The sequence below is a fragment of the Cylas formicarius genome, unplaced genomic scaffold, assembly GCF_029955315.1.
Source record: "Cylas formicarius isolate icCylForm1 unplaced genomic scaffold, icCylForm1.1 PGA_scaffold_9__14_contigs__length_23061073, whole genome shotgun sequence".
Taxonomy (NCBI): Eukaryota; Metazoa; Arthropoda; class Insecta; order Coleoptera; family Brentidae; genus Cylas; species Cylas formicarius.
The window spans coordinates 4,141,271-4,162,792 of NW_026844365.1; the positions used below are offsets into that span (position 1 = coordinate 4,141,271).

General features: G+C 35.3%; 3 protein-coding genes across 4 annotated transcripts; 2 read left to right on the forward strand and 1 right to left on the reverse strand.

The window, feature by feature from the left end:
• The first annotated feature begins 321 nt into the window (after positions 1-321).
• LOC132707238 (protein halfway) lies at positions 322-2,786 on the forward strand. Its single transcript, XM_060679007.1, has 5 exons — positions 322-474; positions 554-779; positions 842-1,165; positions 1,247-1,842; positions 1,901-2,786. The coding sequence occupies exons 1-5, from the start codon at positions 472-474 to the stop codon at positions 2,177-2,179; spliced, it is 1,428 nt and encodes a 475-aa protein (XP_060534990.1). The 5' UTR covers positions 322-471; the 3' UTR covers positions 2,180-2,786.
• Positions 2,787-5,885: 3,099 nt separating this feature from the next.
• Positions 5,886-12,554, reverse strand: LOC132707237 (zinc finger autosomal protein-like). Of its 2 annotated transcripts, XM_060679006.1 has the most exons (7): positions 12,502-12,554; positions 12,070-12,437; positions 11,648-12,013; positions 11,356-11,553; positions 10,495-10,703; positions 9,279-9,648; positions 5,886-6,377 (listed from the first exon to the last, which is right to left on the reverse strand). In XM_060679006.1, the coding sequence occupies exons 2-7, from the start codon at positions 12,261-12,263 to the stop codon at positions 5,933-5,935; spliced, it is 1,782 nt and encodes a 593-aa protein (XP_060534989.1). In that variant the 5' UTR covers positions 12,264-12,437; positions 12,502-12,554; the 3' UTR covers positions 5,886-5,932. The 2 variants fall into 2 exon arrangements, with proteins under 2 accessions (XP_060534989.1, XP_060534988.1); XM_060679005.1 differs by lacking the exon at positions 12,502-12,554 and having other exon boundaries at positions 12,070-12,478.
• A 685-nt stretch (positions 12,555-13,239) lies between these two features.
• LOC132707283 (zinc finger protein 711-like) lies at positions 13,240-17,173 on the forward strand. Its single transcript, XM_060679074.1, has 4 exons — positions 13,240-13,377; positions 13,433-13,588; positions 13,816-13,929; positions 16,242-17,173. The coding sequence occupies exons 1-4, from the start codon at positions 13,307-13,309 to the stop codon at positions 17,128-17,130; spliced, it is 1,230 nt and encodes a 409-aa protein (XP_060535057.1). The 5' UTR covers positions 13,240-13,306; the 3' UTR covers positions 17,131-17,173.
• Positions 17,174-21,522: the final 4,349 nt, after the last annotated feature.

The following is a 21,522-nucleotide window of genomic DNA, read 5'->3' on the forward strand; positions in this document are numbered from 1 at the left end:
AGTATGAGACTATGATCTGTATTATTAAAATATTTGGAACTTGCAGCGTTACCACAACTAGTACAACTATGAACCAACTTAGTTTTTTTGAGATAGTTTGGAGACATTTTTTTTGAGAAATTTGCCGTATCATATTGCGACACGCTTTTAAATTACATTTATCACATTAAGTGTTAAATTTTAATGAAACCGGCTATCCTTTATTGTGGTAATTAAAACCTGAAATTAGACCAGAGAATAACTGGGAATAACGCGCTTGGGCAAGTGCCCTTAGTTACTTTGCTTGACGTTGTTGAAATGAAGACGAACAAATAATCTATGTTTGACACCTAAATCAAAATAAACAAAAACTTGGCCTAAAAATTTAAACAAATATATGACAGCACTAAAAAACTGAGAAAATTAATTGATTATAAAGACCTTATTGACAAATATTAATAACATTTCATATTTTAGTATAAGATGATTTGAATGGTACTTTTCTGTATTACTATTTTTCCAATTTTTCTTGTATGTAGTATACAAATTTCGCTATAGAAATTATCCATTGCAGATGCAGGTAGTCCGTTTTGTAGCTGCTATCTTCTTGATTGTTCCTACCTTATGTGTACTGCCTGATGATGATAACAGCTGCCATCATATTTGCTTCCACCAACCTCAAGAGGCTTGTCCTCCGTTAAATCACACGTGCAGATGTCAACAGCTACCGAACTGTAGAAGGGCCGCTATTTGTTGCAATGTAAATAAGTTTACCCTAAATGAAGGATTGGCTTGCGGAAGTAATTTTTTTTTGGATTAACTTTCCCCAAAATATTAGTTCATACATTATGCTGTTCTTCAGATATTGGCTCAGATGGTCAAGTAGAGGCTCTCCATATCCGCAATGCCACCCTAGAGGTACTAAATTTGTCTCAACCTGTATGGAGAAGACTGAAGAGACTCCGCTACATGACAATTTCTGATGGACAGATAGGGGAGGTGGCCGGGGAATTTGCAAGACATGCGTCTGTCTCTTGCTTAAATTTGTCTTCTAACAGCATTAGCAAGTTTGAAGAAAGGTCTTTGGTGAATTTATACAATTTAAGTTTTCTGGACTTGTCGAATAATAATTTGTCAGCCATCCCAAGGTTCAGGATGGAGGGAAATGTCACACTAGATGTATCTGGTGAGTTTGTAGACCTTTGCTTTTAATATTTCAATGACAGAACTAATTTACAAGTAGTTGGCAAAAAATAATCGCTTTCAGACAATGGGCAAATGGCCTGCAGTAATTTAAAAAGTGCCTTGAGACCAGAAGTGTCCTTTGTTAATGAAAACCAGACGTTTTGTGAGACATCTAAAGACTTTGAATGGTTCCAAAGCACTGAGAAGCTGCCTTTATCTCAAGTGATAGCAGATCATGAGCTACAAAAAAATTGCTACCATAACTGTACTTGCAAGACTTACAGACTGAACTTGGTGCCTGGGAAACTTCCCTCTTTTGAAGTAGAAATGAACTGTTCCGGTAAACAGTTTCAATTTCTGCCCGTGCCACTCCCCGACAACACGATATCTTTGGATGTGTCCGGTAACAACATAACCTCAATAAAGGAACTGAGCGAGCCTTCGTACCAAAATCTCAGACATTTTTACGCTGATAACAATCAGATTTCTTCAATTCAGCCGCTCGAAGGTACCAAGTTTATTGGCAACTTCGACACTCTGAGTCTGAGAAACAACAAGATTAAGATGCTCGAGACTTATTTGTTAGACAACATACAGTTTGAAAGGAACTTTAATCAGAGGAAGGTCAATTTAGGAATGAACAGCTTAGTTTGTGACTGTAATACAATGAAATTAAAAGTAGGCCTTAGGTACTGTGTAGCGATGACCTTTGACTAGAATTTTTTTTTTTTCGTAGGTGTGGCTACTGTCCAAACTGAGCCACATTCCCGACCACGATCAGATCCAATGCGAGAACATGAACTCCAAGGTGACGGAGCTGGACGCTTCGAAACTCTGTCAAAGTCCCCAAGACTGGACCGATTACATATACTACATAATAACCGGCGAGGTGTTATTACTAGTCAGCCTTATAGCCAAAGTGTCTTACGATTATTGGGTCTTTAAAACGGCTGGGTATCTGCCTTGGCCTGCGAGCAAAATGCCCCGGTTGCCCTGCGACTGGTTGTGCGAATAGATCCTTATTTTTTACGTATGCTTACAGGGGGACATCCAAAAACATTATTTTTTCATTGTTATATAGTTAAAATATCGCGCATGCCTTGTCATCAAATGGACGCTAAGTGCCTTGTTTCTTGCCTATTTTTGTATGCATATACTATATTATAGGTGTGAGATCATTATTCATTTCTTTTTATTTTGCAGCATTCATTCTTGTAGATTGGTTTGATTTTGATACTTTTAACCAATGAGTAAAACCACACCATTACTTATGATGGAAAATTGATCCCCCCGAACGATTTTTTCAAATTTTGATTTTAACATTTTTGTTTATAGTGAAAATTTTAAGCACTTTTAATTAAAAAACGGATTAAAAATCAACCGTAAGAGGCAAATTTATAAAACTTTCAGCACCCATGGTCAAATGTCTATGCTTTAAGAATATATTAACCACTTAAAATTGTTTGTTTATTTTCGTATTATTAACTAACTTTTAAGTTAATAAATGAAAATTTTACCGATTTCTTCGTAAAAAAAATATGTTTTTTTTATCGGTCACATGCTTTATATATTTAAGTTTAAGAATCCGGAAGAAAATTTCACAGCTCGTCATTTTAGTTTAAACAAAATGAACTTATTTTATTATTATTTATTTATGACAGCGCAGTGTCGAACTGCATTGAAGGTTTTATCAGTGATAATTTAAAATAATAATACAAAAGATTATTATAAAACATTTTATTATTATTTATGTTATTTTATCATAATTATTTTTTTAATATTAACAATCATAACATACTAAATAGAACAAACAAGCTTAAATAATTAAATTGTACATTTGTCATCAGTTATTTTTATTTTTTTTAAGAAAACTTTTTTTTTTAAATAAATACTTTTTCATCCTCTGAAACGAGCTTGGATTCTAGTGAAACATTTTCCATTGGTTTGTAATAATGAAATTGGCGAGTATTTTTTATTGTAGTTAAGCGTTCGAATCCAGGTTGGTATTTTTTTTTTTAAAGAACTTTGGCCTCACTGCAAAAAGGAAAGTGGGGTTGGTATGTGGTTGTTTTTATCTCGTTGGAGACTAGCACGATAAGCTTGTCTTCTTACACTCCCTGCTAAGCCATCACCCGCTCCTTTGCCATGAGATGTAGCGAAAAAGTCCAATCAGCATCAACACCAAAATCATTTTTATGATTAACTAAATTGGAAAAATTATATTTAAATAATAATTAAAACTAATTTTTTAATCACATAATTTCATAATTGACTCGGCCCATTTTAATTTAATATTAACTAAAAAAACACAACTCAACAACACTTCAGCTTTTATTTTTAGTAATTATTTCACGCTTTAGGTATAAATTTATGTCACGCATAGACAGGAATAACTTCTAAAATGATTTTGTTATTTACTAGGATACGCGAAAATCAAATGAAAATCGTAACGGAGCGGAGTGTTGACTAGTAAATTTAAAAATAATTTGCTAAATTAGCTCGAAAAAATAAATACAGACCATAACAGTTTTATTAATTTAAAGTTGATTATTTTTTTCTAAATTGATAAAATGATAGTATTCTTTAAAACATTGTTAAAAAAAATAAAATTTTATTAATAATAATAATATTAAAATAACACAAATAATAATAAAATTTGTTTTATAATAATATTTTGTATTATTATTTTAAATTATCACTGATAAAACCTTCAATGCAGTTCGAGACGCTCGGCAGCGCGCTGTCATAAATAAATTCATTTTGTTTAATCTGATGACGAGCAGTGAAATTTTCCTCTGGAATCTTAAATTTAAATGGATAAAGCATGTGACCGATAAAAAAAACATTTTTTTTATCAAGAAATCAGTTAAATTTTCATTTGGTAACTTAATAATACGAAATTAAACAAACAATTTTAATTCTCTTACAGTTGATTTTTAATCATAAGTTTATATAAAAAATATATACAGATTACATTTTTATGATCAAGTGGTAAATGGGGGGTCCACTTGACGTGATCTTACTCCAATGATAAGAAAATACCTCAACAAAGAAAATTCACCTAAAATTGTATATTCTTTAATTATAATTTTGGTAACCCTGGAGTTTACATTGCATAGGGTAGATGGGGTCATAGGTACCAGATTTGTCAGTTCATCCATGGTATTTAATAGTATTTTTTCGTGCTTTCTTGCAAATTTTCAATTATCGTGTCTGTCGTAAGTTTCAGTTTTATACCTTTGTTAATCTTACTCTGAGAACGACATTGAATTCTACGTTCATATCTAAATAGAGGAGGTACGGGGGTGCTTTAAAATGGCCGAGTTTGAAGAAAAATAATATACCCCGTACGTGTCGAAAATGCGGGTGTTTTGATCGTAAATCCCTATTTTCAAAGTGGACAAAGCAAAATTGGCTTGCTGGATTTTTATGAAAAGTTTAATACTAGCTTTATACTTTACGTGACTTCTTAAAATGACAATCAGTTCAATCAACTCAAGATGTGACAAAAATGAATATACCGCAATTAAATTTGATTTCAATTTTTTTTTCATTGTCGCTTCAAAAATTCCTGTATTATTAACATAACGAGTAGATGCACACAGAAACCATACTTTACTTTACTCCAGGGTATAAAAATTAAAAGAAAAGAGTGTAATTTTTTTACCATCATGCTTCAAATATAATATTAACGATACATGTGTATAAAAAAATTGGAAAATAGAATTTTGTAATTATTATCTAACACAATATACCAAAACGAGTTAAGATATCACTGGCACTATATATCAAATACAACCTATTGCTTAGACTATTTTAGAAACTTTTTCTGAGGAACAGTTTCTTAGCTATTACACATAACAGAACAATTTACAATGATAATCGTCCTATGTTTTCAACGGTTCTTATCTCAGTTTTTATGCCAAAACAATAAATATAACCTAACAAAAATCTTGAATAGGGGTGGCTTTTACTTGATGAAAGTCCATTTAACAAAATAAAGTTCTTATTTATTTTTTAACAAAAATGTCACTTTTCGGATAACGACGCGTTTGTTTGTCGTCTACCAGAATTTTATCGTGGGCATTGCACATGGCGGTTGAACACTTGCGTTCGTTCCTGACAGAATCCCCTGTAATCGTCCCCCAAAAATTTGAAATCCGTTCCCATTGTGTCAGTGTTCTTAGTGTTTAGTGAATGTTTTAAAGTTGTAATGGTTGTCGCCCCCGCTGTTTTTTCCAGTTCACGCCCGTTGGTCACCGGATGGTCCGTGGGGGAGGCCGTTTTATGTTATCGGTCAAAGTCCTACATCGAAAGCTGAAAACAAATGTTGGTAATAGCTCTCTTGGTCTGTGACTAAATGAAAAAATTCCTCGACGGAAGTCGACAACAGGCGAATGATCACAGCAGACTGGCCCAAAAGAATTGGTGAAACCTCGCTGAAATGAATTGTTGTCTCTACCAACCTATACTATTTGAACGTTATCTTTGTTTTTGATGTTTTTTTTATTATTGACTTGAAGTGTAAGTTCGTTATGAAAGAGCCTTAGACTGCAATAAAATAATCTCCCCAGCAATTGCCGAGCATAATTATCTAGTATTATTCGAAGAAGTTCCTGCCATGTAACTCTGAAGAACAATTAGGCAAGAAAATTTGTGTGAAAAGAAGTGCCTTGGAGCAACTAATAATTTGAGGAGTAACCCAACGAAAACAACAAAAGTAAGTTTGTTTTATCTTTATTTGAAACTAGAACTATGCAATTCAAAATCAAGTCTCTATCTCTTTCTCCCTCTGCTTCAAATGTCGCTTGACGTGCAACCTCAAGTCCTCTTTTAACCGCGTCGTATAGTCACATGTGGCGCACGCAAACAACTGGCAATCCGCCGGATCCTGATGCCTCAACAAATGGCTTTTCAGATTGTTCTTGTTATTAGAGGCGTACGTGCAGATGTGACATTTGAAGGACTTCGACTTCTTATTTGCTGGCGCCAGGTGCCTCACCATTATGTGACACTTCAACTTTCTCTTCAGCGGAGACTTAAAGTCGCATTCGTTACAGTAAAACCATTCGAGCTCGTCGGGGCTTTTGTGCTTGATCATGTGCTCGTTCAACGCTCTTTTACATAACGTGAGATAGGAACAGCTACCGCACTGCAGAAAGTCCAACTCTGTGATTTCTTTGTGGACGAGCTTGTGTTTGTGGAGCCCGTACCTGGCATGGAAATAATACTCGTAGAAAACTGTTCTACACGATGTTAGTAAAAAGACGTTAAGACAGTATTTCGAACTAGGCAACATTTCTTCGAAAGAGGTGGCAATTTTTCCAATTTTATTTTTGCTAAGGGTGCCGCGGGGACTGTGTTCCGTACGTTATTGTTTTCTATCTATACAGCATTTTTTTTTAATATTGCCGGTCACATCAAGAGTAATAAAAGCAATTTACTGCGTATTGACACTAATACTGAGATAATTAAAACGTTAATATTGCCTTATGTAATGTTTGGTTAGCGCCTGTGAACGTCTGCAAGAAATGAAGGGTTCATCATGAATATTTTATGAATGCAATATTTTATAACTTCATTCGACAATGATAGTTGGCAATAATCGCTTTTGCAAAATAATAAAAATAAAATTTATTTCCTCACTGGAACCTTAAAATCTTAAATCTTTAAACCCGATTGAGTTTAGTTAAATTGTATATTGTATACAGATTTAAACTAACCGAAACTAAGTTATTCAAATGTAATTAGTTCAAGTGTGGTCCAATATCCGTAAAAGTTCCCAAAAATGGCAATATTGTGAAATAATACAAATATTTAAGAGTAGGAAAGATGTTCTTAACTAACATCCAGTAAGTACGAGGGCAGCGCCAAAATTTCCCGGCCTAAATATGAAGGAAACAAAGTAGAGTAACATTTTTTTATTATTTTTCAATATAATCCCCCTTTTAACTTCAATACACTTATTACATCTCTTTATTGACAACTCAATCCCTTTAAAAAAATATTCTTTTGGTTTGTCTGCAAAATGAGCTAAAAGCTCTTTCCACGTAAGTCCTTTTTCAAATATCCAAACAAATAACAATCGCTGGACTCTATGGAGGATGATCTATCTGTTGAACCCACACTCTAAAATGGCAGCTTGTGCAACACTAGCAGTATGGACAGGTGCATTATCGTGCAAAGGACGCACGCCTCTGGTCAGTTTTCCTCGACGTTTTACACGTATGCAGTCTCGCAATTTATGTAATAATGTTGCGTACTATTTACCATTGACAGTGGTATTAGTTTCTTTAAAATCTATCAAAGGAATTCCTTTACAATCTCAAAAGATCGTGGCCATCACCTTTTTTGTTGACTGGCAGACTCTGAATTTTCTTGGAGGTGCTTCACCCTTACGACGCCACTCCATTGATTCTTTTTTAGATAGAGGGTCATAGTAGACACACACAATAGTTTCTATCACAGGCTTCGGATCCGACCCACAGAGTTCCACTCGACACGGCGTTATTTTTGAATAGCCGAAAGGTTTTTCAGAACCCATCTTGCACTAACCTTATGCATATCTAAATGATCATGCAGGATTCGACGAACACTTGTATCAGAAAGCTTAGTTATTTCTGAGCTTTCCTTGACCTTTAAAGGTAGATCACTCAATACCACCTCTTCCACAATCGCAACAATATCTTCCGTTATGACCTCCACTGGTCGACCAGTTCTTGAATCATCTTCAAGGGACTCCTGCCCCATTCGATAACGTTTTAAACATTCAAAATACGAAGGAAAACTTTGGCCACCGTACACACCATCCAGCCTTTCTTTAATAATTTTAGGTGTTAACCCTTCTTTTGTCAAAAACTGCTCTATATTCAATTTGCGGTATTTGCGACATTTTTTCGGACACGTCTTGTTTGAAATGCTGTCAATAAAAACTCTTTGACGCCAGACTTCAATTTTTTTTTCGCAGCCTACTGGAGCTGCATCTATGTCAGGCCGGGAAATTTTGGCGCTACTCGTAAGTTACGTATTTTTTGTAAAATTCTTGAGCAAAGATCTTCCAGCAAAGATCGTTGAAAACTAACCTTTCTGAGAAAGCCGCCTTAACCCTCTATTCTAATTTTAATTAAATAGTGGTATAAAAATACCAAATTTTCGGTATTTGGTGACCAAAACTAACCAAATTTTTGGTATTTGCAGATTACATGGGAGGATTCAAATAGATTGAGAGGCAAAAGAACTATCGGGAACTTAAAGCAGATCTTTTGCGGTTAAAAAAATAGTCTATTTTATAACACTTTGCAGTACTTCAGTATTTCATTTACCAAAAAATAAAAATAAAACACTTTGGTCACGAAAACAGTGACTTGAGGGTTATTTTGGCCACAAACTTGTGGGCTGTATTAAAAGAAATACCAAAGATTTTAAGAATCCTAACGCACTGATATCTCCAAAAATATTCTTGTCTCTAACTATTTCTCTGAAAACAATATTGGATTTCATTTTTAAAAGATTTTCAAAATCTTGAATATTTACTATTTTCTTGATTTTTACTCTTCCCTAAATATCGATTTTGCTCTACAATAATGGGTGGGTACTTAAAAGTAATTCATACGACCTCTTTGTTATTGCAAACGTACTGTTTGCACCTAAATCCACAATAAACAAGCCGAATAAGTCACGAAGAAAGAGAGAAAGAATATCCATAAAGATACTGTGGGGTTAATAGATTATTTATTTACTACTATTTTCACAAACAACATTCAGATTTGAAATCGCCAAAGGAAACCCAGGGACGTAACACCCTAAAAAAACAAAAAATGGCAACGCCGCATGATTTCCGACGTTGCCGATATGAAAAGTTTTATTTCAGAGCTGCCCCGCCAAAAAATTAAAATAACCGAAAATCGTCTTAGGAAATATATGAAAACACTATGTCTGATATTACTCAAATAAACCTGTTTTGCGTGAATTTATTATTATTATATATTTCCTTTCCTTCATTTAGCATCATTTATTTTGAAAATTATACTTATAAGTCCCATTTCTTTCTTTTTTACTTCGTGAGAGGTTTTTCTCTCCCTAGCAGCCTTCTAAGAGAATTAATACTATCGTACCTGCTATAAAACGGACACTTGTCGCACTGGTACATGCGGATCTCGCCGGGCTTCTTGTGGATACGCTCGTGCTTGAGGCATATGTCTTTGAATTTCGTTCTGTAGTTGCAGTAACTGCAATGATGGTAAGGCAACTTGTCCAACTCTTCCGAGGTCAGATGTACCCGCCGGTGCTTGAGTAGGTTGCTGTAGTCTCTCGTCTCATAAGCGCACTTGACGCATTTATGCATCTTCACTTGCTTGTTCTTGAAGTGTACCAACATATGGACCCGCAAGTAACTCCTGGTCGAGGTCTGGTACGAGCACACGTCGCACTTGTAGATTTTCACACCCTTGTGGATTAACTTGTGCCTTTTCAGGTCTAATACGCCTACAGAGTAACAAAATTATTTGGTTAACATTGCACGCCATACTGTGTCGTACAAAAAATGGAAAAAATTTACTCCTCACATTGATTTTCATTCCTTAAAAACATTTAATTATGCGTTTCACAAAAAATGTTGGGCTCGACTGCTAGGATCATTCGCCCATTGCCGACTTCCGTCGAGGATCTTCGCTTTTGGTCATTGACCAACACGTACAAAGAAGACATATAACCAATATTTGCTCAACTAGCAAAAAACAAATTTGACCGATACCAAAAAAACCGACACCCCCCGCTTCCGCCCCGGACAATCCGGGCCCATCCGGCGTGAACGGGGAAAAACGACGGGACCGAGGACGATTATCACTTTAAGACGCACACTGAACACTCAAAACACTAAATCCCAACCGTGGAAACCGATATCAAACTTTTTGGGACGAATAAATGGGATTCTGTCGGGAGCGAACAGAGGTTAAACCGTCGCGTGCAATGCTCCACCACAGAATCCCTAAAAACATTTGTAAAAGTCAAAAACCTCTATTCTTAAAATGGGAGAAAGGTAATTTGACATGGAGAAACGATTCTATGCTGTCAAATTTCTTAACTGTATTTGTATCCCATCCCCCAAAGCATATTATTCTTTGGTTTTCATAGCCAACTGACCAGAAAAAAGTCACTGATTTTAACCTATCATTTATAATAGAATCTACCAAGGTTAAAGTTAGCCTACAAAATAGATTTGTCTAAACACCTGCAACTTTTTAATATGTTCTGTGACTGCAACCACTAGCATGCTAGCACATACCCTTAAATGTTGCAAACGAGCAATTTAATATGTTTGATTGTACATACCTTTTTGAGTTGAGAAATCACACTCATTACATTTGAGAGAGACCAATTTCTTCACTTCTTCCAAGGTAAGTTGTGGTTTTACCGGGTCCGCTGGAGCTGAGACGCTAGACTGACCAGGTTTCCATAATTTTTTGCGACTGAAGGGCTCCTTTCGTCTTAGGGAATTATCATTCAAAACGTCAATATCACTAAAGACTGTCCCATTAATACTGTAAAAATGAATATATAATAAGAAACTTTACACCTGTACACCCTTGAAACACAATTTATGTTTTTACAATATGTAACTAATTTAGTTGTGGCAAAAGAGTTCCACCATGTAAGTATTGGAAAATGCTCAATAAATAAATAGTTTTTTTCAGGTATTTTCAAAACTGTTCCAAGTTTTTTCAAAAGTCATATAATTAGAAAAAAATTGCCAAATAATCATTTTTGCTGTCAGAAATTTCATGAAATTCTGACTGTTGAGTTTAATAAAATGTAGCTTGGCAGGTATATTATTTGCATATTACTCATTACAGTTGTATTGTTAAAAATCCAAAGGCTTTGTTTTAATGTTAATGTCTGTAATGTTCAAAGCACTGCATGTTTTTAAAATGAACATTACATGCTCGCTTTTGTTTATAAGTTATTTTCCTTAAACGTTCCACCCAAAAGTAATGAATGTTTATTTTTAGTATTATTCTTGATAAACACTTTCACTATAGAATAAAGAATGTGGAATATTTGATGTGAGAAGACATTATGAACATGATCTATAAATTTAAGTTTTGGGAATGTTGAAAGGTGAAAGTTTTATTTTAAAGAGATTTTTGGATTCAATGTATCCTGAACTTAAAATTTAATGTTTACTAGACTTACTATAAAACTCCATCTTCATCAGCTGCTTCGGATATTCCATTATTTGTAATATTTTGTTCGGGTAAGTCACTACCATTTGTTATATAATTGAGAAAAGCTTCCTTAGAGTTGCAAATTTCAGTTTTACTTTCTGTTATTGGCGTGGCACTTGGATTCTCTCTTGGAGATGTCTGATCAGAAGAATTGGAAACACAAGATCTAAAACATTAATGCAAAAATATTTATATTAGTGATCTAGACAATAATGTTGGCCCACATTCCTAATTCAAGCATATATCTGTAACACACATACCCTGATATAGCATCGGAACCATATTCCTCTTGAATTTCACATTTAATGTCCAAATGATCACAAATATTTTCATCCTCACTTAATACATCATCAAAGGTAATATCTACTACAGCTGAATCAGACGGATTTGCTTCTGCAATCTCAGTTTTACAAATTGCTAATGGTTGTACATCAGGCTCCGGCAAATTTTCAATTTTAATAGGTTCACTTGCCGGAACATCACATGAGGACCCTTGCGAATTTTCTACTTTAACACTGTAACTTGAAGAAACATTGCACAAGGATTCTTGCACACCTTCAACCTTAATACTAGGCATTGGCATATAGTTAAATGTATTGTTAGGAACTGTAGAGGCTATTATAAACCTGCAACAATTATTATTGAAATTTACAAAATTTACTTATCTCAGAGGGGGCCTTACCCGTTATTTGTATTATATGGAATGGTTGCTTGATTGTCAAAGCTAAGCAAGGGTCTAGGTACATTAAAGGTATTATCCAAAAGGAATGTAATGGGAGCAATAGTATTCATGACTACTGGCATATTTACTATTGATGGTTGGTTGTATATTGGTGACTGAACAGTGTCCACAAAATAAAATAACTGGTTATTCATAATGTTGCAGTTTTCAATAGGTATTTCCAATTAGCTGCACTTCCAATTTGGTGCCTTTTTGTTAAACAGTAAATTAGCTGCACTTTCACAGTGGTTATTTTGTATACTGGTACTGATAAACTTTGTTTAAATTTGACATATCATTATCATACTCCCAAACCCCAAACACTACAACTAAACATTTGGTGAAAATTATGGTTATCTTTTATCATGAATTTCTATTAAAAAAAAAACTCACCCTGTGGTCTTCTTCTTTTACTAATTTTGGGACAAGGTACAAAAACGAATCAATCGTTGCAAGCACGCAAGCTTTAATATCAACGGTCTGGAACATCCAACATACAAGTGTCAAATTAATAATAATTTTTAGTAAAATGACATTTTGTGAACTTGAAATTCTTACTTATTTGAAAAACTCACTGCTACACCTTTAAAACCGTGTAATGTGTAGTATTAAATTAAAGAAGAAAAGTTTCTATGTTCTGTGACCGTGCCCAACTGTATTAGTGAAACGCATTATTGAATTGACTTGAATGTTCTGTGACTTGGATTTTGTGGTGGAGCATTGCACGCGGCGGTTTAACCTCTGTTCGCTACTAGCAGTATCCATTGTATTGGTCCCAAAAACCTTGGTATCGGTCATTTTTCGTGTGACTCTGTTTCAGTAGTGTTTAGTGTTCGCCGGCCCCGCTGTTTTAACCGTTCAGGCCGGTATGGAGTCCCAATGGGCCCGGATGGTCCGCGGTGGACGCAGGGCGATGCCGGTTTTTGTTATCGGTCAAAATTGTTTTCTGCTAGCTGAGCAAGAACGGTCAAAGAACAAATGTTGGTTTTGTTTTATTACTTGTTAGTCTGTGACCAATTGAAAAAATCCTCGATTGAAGTCTGTAATGGGCGAATTTCCTTAAATGATGTGCTTACGTTATGGAAAAGAAGAAGAAGAAAATATTCTGTGACTTACGAAACTGTCAGAATCATATGACTGTGTTGACGTGTAATAACAGGTTTTAAATGGACACTAGCAAAATATCATTTATAGGCAGATGGACATAGATATTAAATTAAAGAAACCGTATGAAATTAAAACGGAAGACGTAGATCAGATGCGCTACTCGTAATTCATTTAATGTGTTAAAACCTGATAGAGTTATTATGAAATTAAATTGCAGGGCAGATGTGCTTAGCAATGAAGTACCCTTTCAAAGCACTTACATTAAGGAAGAGAAAGATGATGTATATACCGTTGAAGAATTAAGTTTCGTGGCAATAAAAAATGAACCAGTAGATAGTGAAGCAGATGATTTTGGAGAAAATCCTGAGTTAAGGTATCTCTCATATTTTCTGATATTACATTTGCCTAATTTGTTTATTCATCGTTTGTCCATTATAAAAATCTTTAAAAATTGTTACCAATTTCTGGACTTTCGTCCATTTGTGAAAATAAGTAGTATCTAAAGCCAACTTAGTGGGTCATTGGCAAAGACTTTATTGTATACATTTTAGCTTTTCTAATTAGAAAATTCTGTAAACCCTTGTTCGTTTGTGTTTGCAGGTTTAAATCGGAAGTGGGTGACAAATTTGTGGAATTAAACAATAACATTGTCAATAAGTACTATGTCAAAGAAGATGCTGTGATAAAAACTGAAAATTTATTAGACTATAAGAGGTGAGCGACATTATATGGGTACTTATTTTTTGCATGTGTTTTGAATATTAGATAAAATACCCATTTACAAAATGCAGCAATGCAGATGTGTGAACCAATATTGGTGGCCTATTTGAAAAACTTTGTGTTTATTTGGTATTTAATTTGGAATAGTTGGTACGTTATCCCATTTGAGAGTTTAGAGGGAGGATGGTGGAAACTAATATAATAGCAATGTTTTTCCAGCTATAAACCTTGTTTTCTTAAAAAGGAATTCTTTACTCACATTCAGTTGAGGCAAAAACAATTCTAGGCGTTGAAAATGCCAAATTTTTTGCCTTCTCCCGCCTTTATGTACATCAGTTTCTTTTGGATGATGTCTTCATTGCCATTTTTATCTTAATTTCTGCATTAGTTTGACAGATGTAAGTACCATTTAAACTGGTCTACAATGAGGTGCAACTAACTGAGACACATACGATTTATTTATTTTTTACTTATGCCATGTCTGTCTTTTGAACTGTATGGTTCTATGGTGCAGTGGCGTCACAATAAACTGTTTCCTCTATATTATCTCTAACCAATTCCAAACCAGTGGCAAACGGACTGTCAAAAAGAATGGTTAGACATTTTTACAGAACGTTAAAAACGTATAGAATTTTTATCAGTAAATCAGTATTGGTCAAATGAAAATTAGAACTTGTGCGACGAGAAAATACATCCCCCTAAAAAGTAAATGCTTTGTATTAGGCCTGTAACTCTTGTTTTATTTACAACAATTTGAAATTTGGCGGGCATGGCGCATAGTAACTTGGAAGCAGTTCGGATTAAAATTCAAGAATAATGACAACATAATTCCCAAATGTAGATAAGCAAAGCGAACCTTAGAACTGCGAATGTGTTAATATAGCTCCCGCACGCTGCGTAGCGTTTACGTCACGTTCTAAACCATTGCTGACGTTTCGTTGCATCGCTCTAACTAAAGTAACCTAAATCAGCGTGTAGTTTCAAGTTTTTGGGGTGAGTTGGGCTGCTTTGTCTGCTCTTCTAACATGCTTCTATAATTTGAACTAAATAAACGTTTCTTCTATTCTTGTCATCTTCTAGTAGTGAATCTGATTTAAATGAGGATGGTAGATAGAAAATTAAGGCAAATTTATATATTAGATCAAAGTTTCTGACTTATTTATTTTATATAATGAAATGTATGAATTTTTTATGGCTAACAACATTGTTCCACTTACGCAATGTGGTTTTTAAAAGAAGTAGCATTGCTGAATGTATTGGATAATATTTTTCTAGCGTACGATAAGAAAATGTGCTGTTGGATTTCTCGAAGACTTTTGGATACAATCAATCATCAACTTCTAATATCGAAGCTAAAATATTATAGATTTTCTGATCAATCTTTTTCTCTCACGTTATCAAATCTGAGTAATAGAAAGCAAATAATATCGTCAAGCGACCTATTTTCATTCTAAATTCATTAACGTTCTTTAAAATTCAAGCGTTTACCTACTATACACAAATGTATTATTGTTTTGCTGATTGTGATGTTTTGGAGGTAGAACGAAATATAAATCAAAACCCATAATCTCAAGTTAAACCCTACAAAATCTTTACTTTTACTTACTTTTTGGAATTAAAATAATATAATAATAATATAATAACAATAAAATAATAATAAAAAGTTGTGCTAGTCCCTTGTCTTATCAAATTTAAATTTGTGTAATTTTGTTGTCGTTTAGACAACGAAAGTGAGTATAGAATTCAAAAAATTCAAAACCAGTGTGTGCACTTCGTGTATGGCTTGAGAAAATGTGACCATAGTTCTAATTTTGGTTTAGGATGAAGTCTCGTAGAAGACCACATTTCTGTACTCTTTAATATAGACTATCGATCCCGATAGGCGGAATACATAAGGGGTATTTCTAACAAGGCTTCATCATCTGAGTGCCATTAAATATAGGAAAAAGTTACTGCATCTACAGAGATTTTTTAAAAAAATCGTAGCTAAGATAAGCTCTTTTTTTATTTTGTTGTGTACTATTGCGCCACGCACTGCTTTAGCTAGCTAGTTCCAAGCTAGACGGTGCAACTAAGGTCTCTGTATTGTAAGTTTGTTATGCTATTAACTGAAATGAAAGTCGTTTATTATGATTATGAAAACAAAATGTTATTTTACCTTTTCGATAAGTTCTAAGGATAATGGAGATACTTAGATGTCTCAAAATGCAATATTACTTAATGAAAGAATATGTAGCCCACCCGCGCCAAAAGCCCCAATAATAGTAAGTCCATCTGCGCACGTGTCTAATTAAGCGTTCCGTTAGTTTAGGTACCAACGAAGTGATTATCAAATCCGAAGAGTCGGATCGCTCGAAACGCGTCCCGAAAATATCCGGTAAGCGGGTTTGGGCTTGCAAAAGATGCGATTACACGTCGAAGACGCAACGCAGCCTGCAGCTGCACGCGCAGGCTCACGGCGACCTTAACACGTCCCTGTTCTGTGACCGATGCCCGTACAACCCTCCCGATAAGTTGCAGCTGGAGCGTCACAAACAGATTCACAAGCACGTGGACGACTTTGGAGATTTTACATGCAACCGCGAGACTTTCGAATCGAAAAAACCTCCGCCGTCCCGCAAAAAAGACAGAAGTTTGAAGTGCTGCCACCTGTGCGACTATCGGACTCGGCAAAGCGGGCACCTGACGCGCCATCTGTTGGTGCACAAAAGCCCCGAAGACGTGGTCATGTATCGGTGCCACGACTGTACCTTTTCGAGCAAGCAAAAGTGCCGATTGCGTCTGCACATTAAAGCTGTCCACCTGAACCGTCTGACGAAAGGGTTGGATCCCCGAAACCGTTCCATTTTCCGTAACTTGGCCCAAGTGAAGGAATACACGTGCACCGAGTGTCCGTACAAAACGGTCCGTAGTTCCGACATAAAACGTCACCTGGTTACCCACGAGGGTCCAGACGAAGCGACCATGTTTACGTGCGAGCAGTGCAACTTTAAAACGAAGTACAAGCGAAACTTGGCGGTGCACGTGTCGACGCACAAGGACGCGGAAAACCTGCGCACTTACGAATGTTCGAAGTGTTCGTTCAAAACGAAACTCAGGTACAACCTGAAGAGGCATTTGCTGAGCAAGAGGCACTTGGGACTGGCTCGGGCCCCTCGCGGATCGGCGACCGGGTGTTTATTGGAAGACACTTAGTACGAATTTAACGTAGCAGTGGTTAGGGAGATATTTTTGATGATTAAACGAATTATTTATTTCTGGTGTTTCATTAGCGACAACATTCAACCCTTCGGACTGAGGCGGCTTTTACATGATGAAAATCCATTTATCAACATAAATAAGAACTAAAAGTTCAGATTTTCACGAAATTATATATTTTGACGTGACAATTGTTTTGACAACAACGTGTCTTTATCAAACATAAGATTTACGAACTACCTTCTACTATATATACCGAAAAATGACCACAAAACATTAATTTTTGTTCTAACACACAATAACGCGTTTTACCACAACCCGAAACTCAATTTTGCGTACTCGACCCGCGTTTCGCCAACCAAGTTGGCATCTTCAGGAGAAGATTAAAACTAAACTTAATAGAACAAATGCTCTCTCTCTATATATATACACATCGGAAAGTGGGAGGGGGAATTACGCACTGTTCACGCAACCAATCAGCGCATATAATGGGCTAAATGGGATTGGACCTCTATCCTTGTTCAGTGTCTTATTCCCCCTCTTAACAATTTCTAAGATTTCGTAGGCATCTAATTTTCTACTATTATTTACATGTTCAACTAATTTTAAGTTGCTAATATCTACCTTATGATTATTGTTGAACCTATGTTCGGCTACACTTGATTTTTCTAATCTAGCAAATTTTAAATGAGCCAAGTGTTCCTTGAATCTAACATTGATTGATCTTTTGGTTTGCCCTACATATGACTTGTCACAATCGTTACGACATATTTCATAAATTCCCGACTTTTCAATTACCGAAGAGATTTTTTCATTTTGATCCGGACTGATAGACACTTCGAAGACCTGCGGCCCTGAAGAATCTGTCAAGTCCACTTGTATATTGGGGAGAGAAAAGAATTGAGACTACTTTTAAATTTTCCTTATCAGCTTGAAAAGTCGTTGATTTTTGAAGTTTGTTTTTAAATCTAAATTTCCTAATTAACTTATCGATAAAACTATCTTCATAGCCATTGATTCTAGCCATCTTTTTTATAAGGCTTCTTTTCCCCTGATTTAAAGGAAATGTGACAAGTCTAAAGGCCAGAAAATTAAAACTTGCCATTTTATGTTGAAAAGCATGGTTAGATTCATTGGTTATGTATCTTAAAGTACTAGTATCTTTCCTAAAAATGTCAAAAACTATATGATTTTCACTGTTTTTGATAACGAGAACGTCAAAAAAAGGCAACTGCATGTTACTTTCTATTTCGTATGTGAATTTAATAGATGGGAAGTAATTATTAAAGTTTGAAATAAAGTCATTTAAATCCGTGCAAGTGCGAAAACATCGTCGACGTATCTATACCATATCCTAGGAAAGTACGCGGAATTTTCTTTAGCATTATGTTCAAAGTGATGCATGAAAAGTTCACTTCCACTTCCCGTGAGCATTTGTTCCATTAAGTTTAGTTTTAATTTTCTCCTGAAGATGGCAACTTGGTTGGCGAAACGCGAGTCGAGTACATAAAATTGAGTTTCGGCTTGTGGTAAAACGCGTTATTGTGTGTTAGTGCAGCGCCGAAGGTTCCAGTCAAGAGTTTGCACATTTGATTGATAGGCGAGTTAATGCCATAGTTGGTCCTATGAAAATCAATATTAAAAAGAGCCCTATTTCTTGCATTAACAGGAGAAATATGAAAACCAACAGATGCCAGAAGATCTGGTGAATCCATCATATTATTAAGGATTTTGTATAATGTAGCGATGTCAAAAAATATGCGCCTACTCTCCAAAAATGTCAGATTCAAAAGCTTCATAATCTCCTCGTAGTTTATATCCTGATAGGTAAAAGTTACTGGATTTTTGAATCTGCCAAAGCTTACAATTTTGCACTTGTTTGTATTAAGAGTTAAATTGTTCTGTCTGTACCACAAAGAAAACCCATCAAGATCCTCCTGTAATCGATGACAGTCAAGAGGTGATGCTATAACCTTAAAAAGCTTTAGATCATCCGCAAGCGCAAGAAATTGGCAAAAGCGAAAAATGTTTTTTAGGTCATTAATGAAGACATTAAAAAGGAATGTGGAAAGCTGTCCCTCTTGTGGTACACCCGACGTCACAACAGTCTCTAACGAAATGTAATTTTTAAGTTTAACTGATTGCTTCCGGTTTTATTACTGCGAAACCAATTCCCAATTGAGAGCTTCCTTACCAGAATGCCATGATCAACCCTGTCGAAGGCCTTGGAGAAGTCAGGTTCGAGGTTCGAAACAGTTGACCTTCCCTTGACAAAACCATGCTGTTCGGTTATAATAAAGCTTTTAAAATGAGGGGTGACGTAATCGGCAACTATACCCTCAAATATTTTCGAAAACAAGCAGATTTTAGCCCTGCCACCATCTTTGAAAATGGGTGTAACACAAGATTTTTTCCAATATGAAGGAAAAACGCCGCAGCATTAAAAATTTTACATAAAATTTCGGATAGAACGAATTTACAATTCTGCACCAGTATCAAAGGTATACCGTCGGGTCCCGGCCCTAAGATTTGCTTTAAAATACTTATTCTATTGAAAGCATCCACAACATTTAATTTTAAAAATCCCAGACTAACCGATTTATCACAAGAAAATGATGTATTGCATTTTGCATATTCCGAATAGATTGACGTGCAATGTTGGTTAAACATATCCGCTATTCTCTGAGTGTCGCTGGTACTTTCATCATCAAGCGACATGCATTGTGGACACTCAAGGTTTTTTTTCTTTGAGTTCGCATATCGCCAAAAGGACTTTTTATGTAGTCTTTATGAGAAGAGACAGATAAATTTCTACACTGATCATCATCTGATCATTTCAACATCGATGGATAGGTCGGTGAGGGCCTTTAACTTGGCCGCCTCGCTCGCCGGACCTTAATCCCATGGACTTCTTTTTTTGGGAGCATTTAAAGTTTTTAGTGCGTGAAACACCTATAACAGACATCAGTGATCTGCGAAAAAAAAATTAACCGTTGTGAAATCATAAAAAATTGGTTAGGCATATTTTTTCATGTTTGACGACAATTTTTCAAATGGATAATAAATGTTTACAAATTAACGGTGGGCATTTTGAAAATGAATTGTAATTAGCGTTGTATACTATTTAATTCTCGATTATTATTAATAATTTTTATCTTGGAAAATGTGAAATGTTACTTAATTTAAACCTGCTGTGAAATTTGTAGCATACTGTTTTGAAAAATATAGTGCAGTGCACTTGTTTTTCCGTAACTGGAATGCATATCGCGATATACAGTATTACCTTTCTGTAAATTAGAAGGGCAGAAAATAAAAAATAAATTGTGGCTAAAAGATAACACCTATCGACCTAAAACAAGAGTAACAGTTTTTGATGATTTGTGATTCTGCTTATGGCAATATCAGTTTAAATAAATAAAATACAGGGAAAAAAATGTTCTAGGTGGCCCTCTAGTGACAGATTTTTGAAACACTTTTATTTTGTCACTTTTACTAAATCAGGGCTGCGTGTGAAATGCCAATTTATTTGAGAATTAAGTGTGCTTAAATCTCAAAGAAATAGATTTTGATAGTATTGTCCTACACTTAAGAAATACCTTTTATAAATGTCTTAATGCATTTCATCGATATGGGCAGTGAGGATTCCGATTTACTCAGTTCGTTGTTTTAACTCAGTCAAGTAAACCTTATAAAATTCGAGCTTTAAGTAAAAGACTGAAACGTCCGGAGGTCCAGGGCGAACAACCTTAAATCAAACATTTCGTAGCCCCGAAAACGAATGTTGACCGAAGCATTAAGCGCTGTTTGTTAGAGCCACGGCCTAATTTGCCTAAAAGCAGGAAACCGGAGGTTCAGTTATATCAACATATCTACGGGCCGTGTATGAAAAATCTTTAATAAAAGGTGCTGTCAAGGCACTTGAAATTTAGTAGGTGTTGACCAAACGCGCCAAGATGTACAAAGTTCTCGCGGTATGTTTGACGATCGTGAGCTTTTCGGAATGCGGGTTTTTTGACCTCACCGATGTTGAAGATCCTATGGGTTTGCTGTGGAACATCAGACGTGAGTGGTTTTCGCGTATTCGCCAAATTTCGCAACGACAGCGTCTTAAAAATTTAGAAATTCTTATTATATGTTTTTGAGAAAATATAAGTAGAGTACCATAATTTGTTGACCTGGCCTCGTACGCTTAGTCCGGAAATGTAATTAATTAGTTAATTTAATTTGGCAACAATGGCGTCTTAAGAATTTCGAAATTCTTAAGATTAAGATATTTATTTTTAATTTAATATTAAAAAATGCGCATAACCGTTTTACTTTAGTTTGATAGTTTTTTTGAAAATTTTAATTGCTGTCTTAGACAGAGCTGTATATTTTTTAAAAGCTGAT

Coding starts and splice junctions, on each gene's coding strand:
- LOC132707238 (XM_060679007.1), top strand. Junction 1,166..1,246: donor TGTCACACTAGATGTATCTG/GTGAGTTTGTAG, acceptor AATCGCTTTCAG/ACAATGGGCAAATGGCCTGC. Junction 1,843..1,900: donor GTAATACAATGAAATTAAAA/GTAGGCCTTAGG, acceptor TTTTTTTCGTAG/GTGTGGCTACTGTCCAAACT.
- LOC132707237 (XM_060679006.1), bottom strand. CDS start 12,263: ATGAATAACCAGTTATTTTATTTTGTGGACACTGTTCAGTCACCAATA. Junction 10,704..11,355: donor GATGAAGATGGAGTTTTATA/GTAAGTCTAGTA, acceptor TCATTTTTACAG/TATTAATGGGACAGTCTTTA. Junction 9,649..10,494: donor TGATTTCTCAACTCAAAAAG/GTATGTACAATC, acceptor GTTACTCTGTAG/GCGTATTAGACCTGAAAAGG.
- LOC132707283 (XM_060679074.1), top strand. CDS start 13,307: ATGGACATAGATATTAAATTAAAGAAACCGTATGAAATTAAAACGGAA. Junction 13,378..13,432: donor GTAGATCAGATGCGCTACTC/GTAATTCATTTA, acceptor ATTAAATTGCAG/GGCAGATGTGCTTAGCAATG. Junction 13,930..16,241: donor AATTTATTAGACTATAAGAG/GTGAGCGACATT, acceptor GCGTTCCGTTAG/TTTAGGTACCAACGAAGTGA.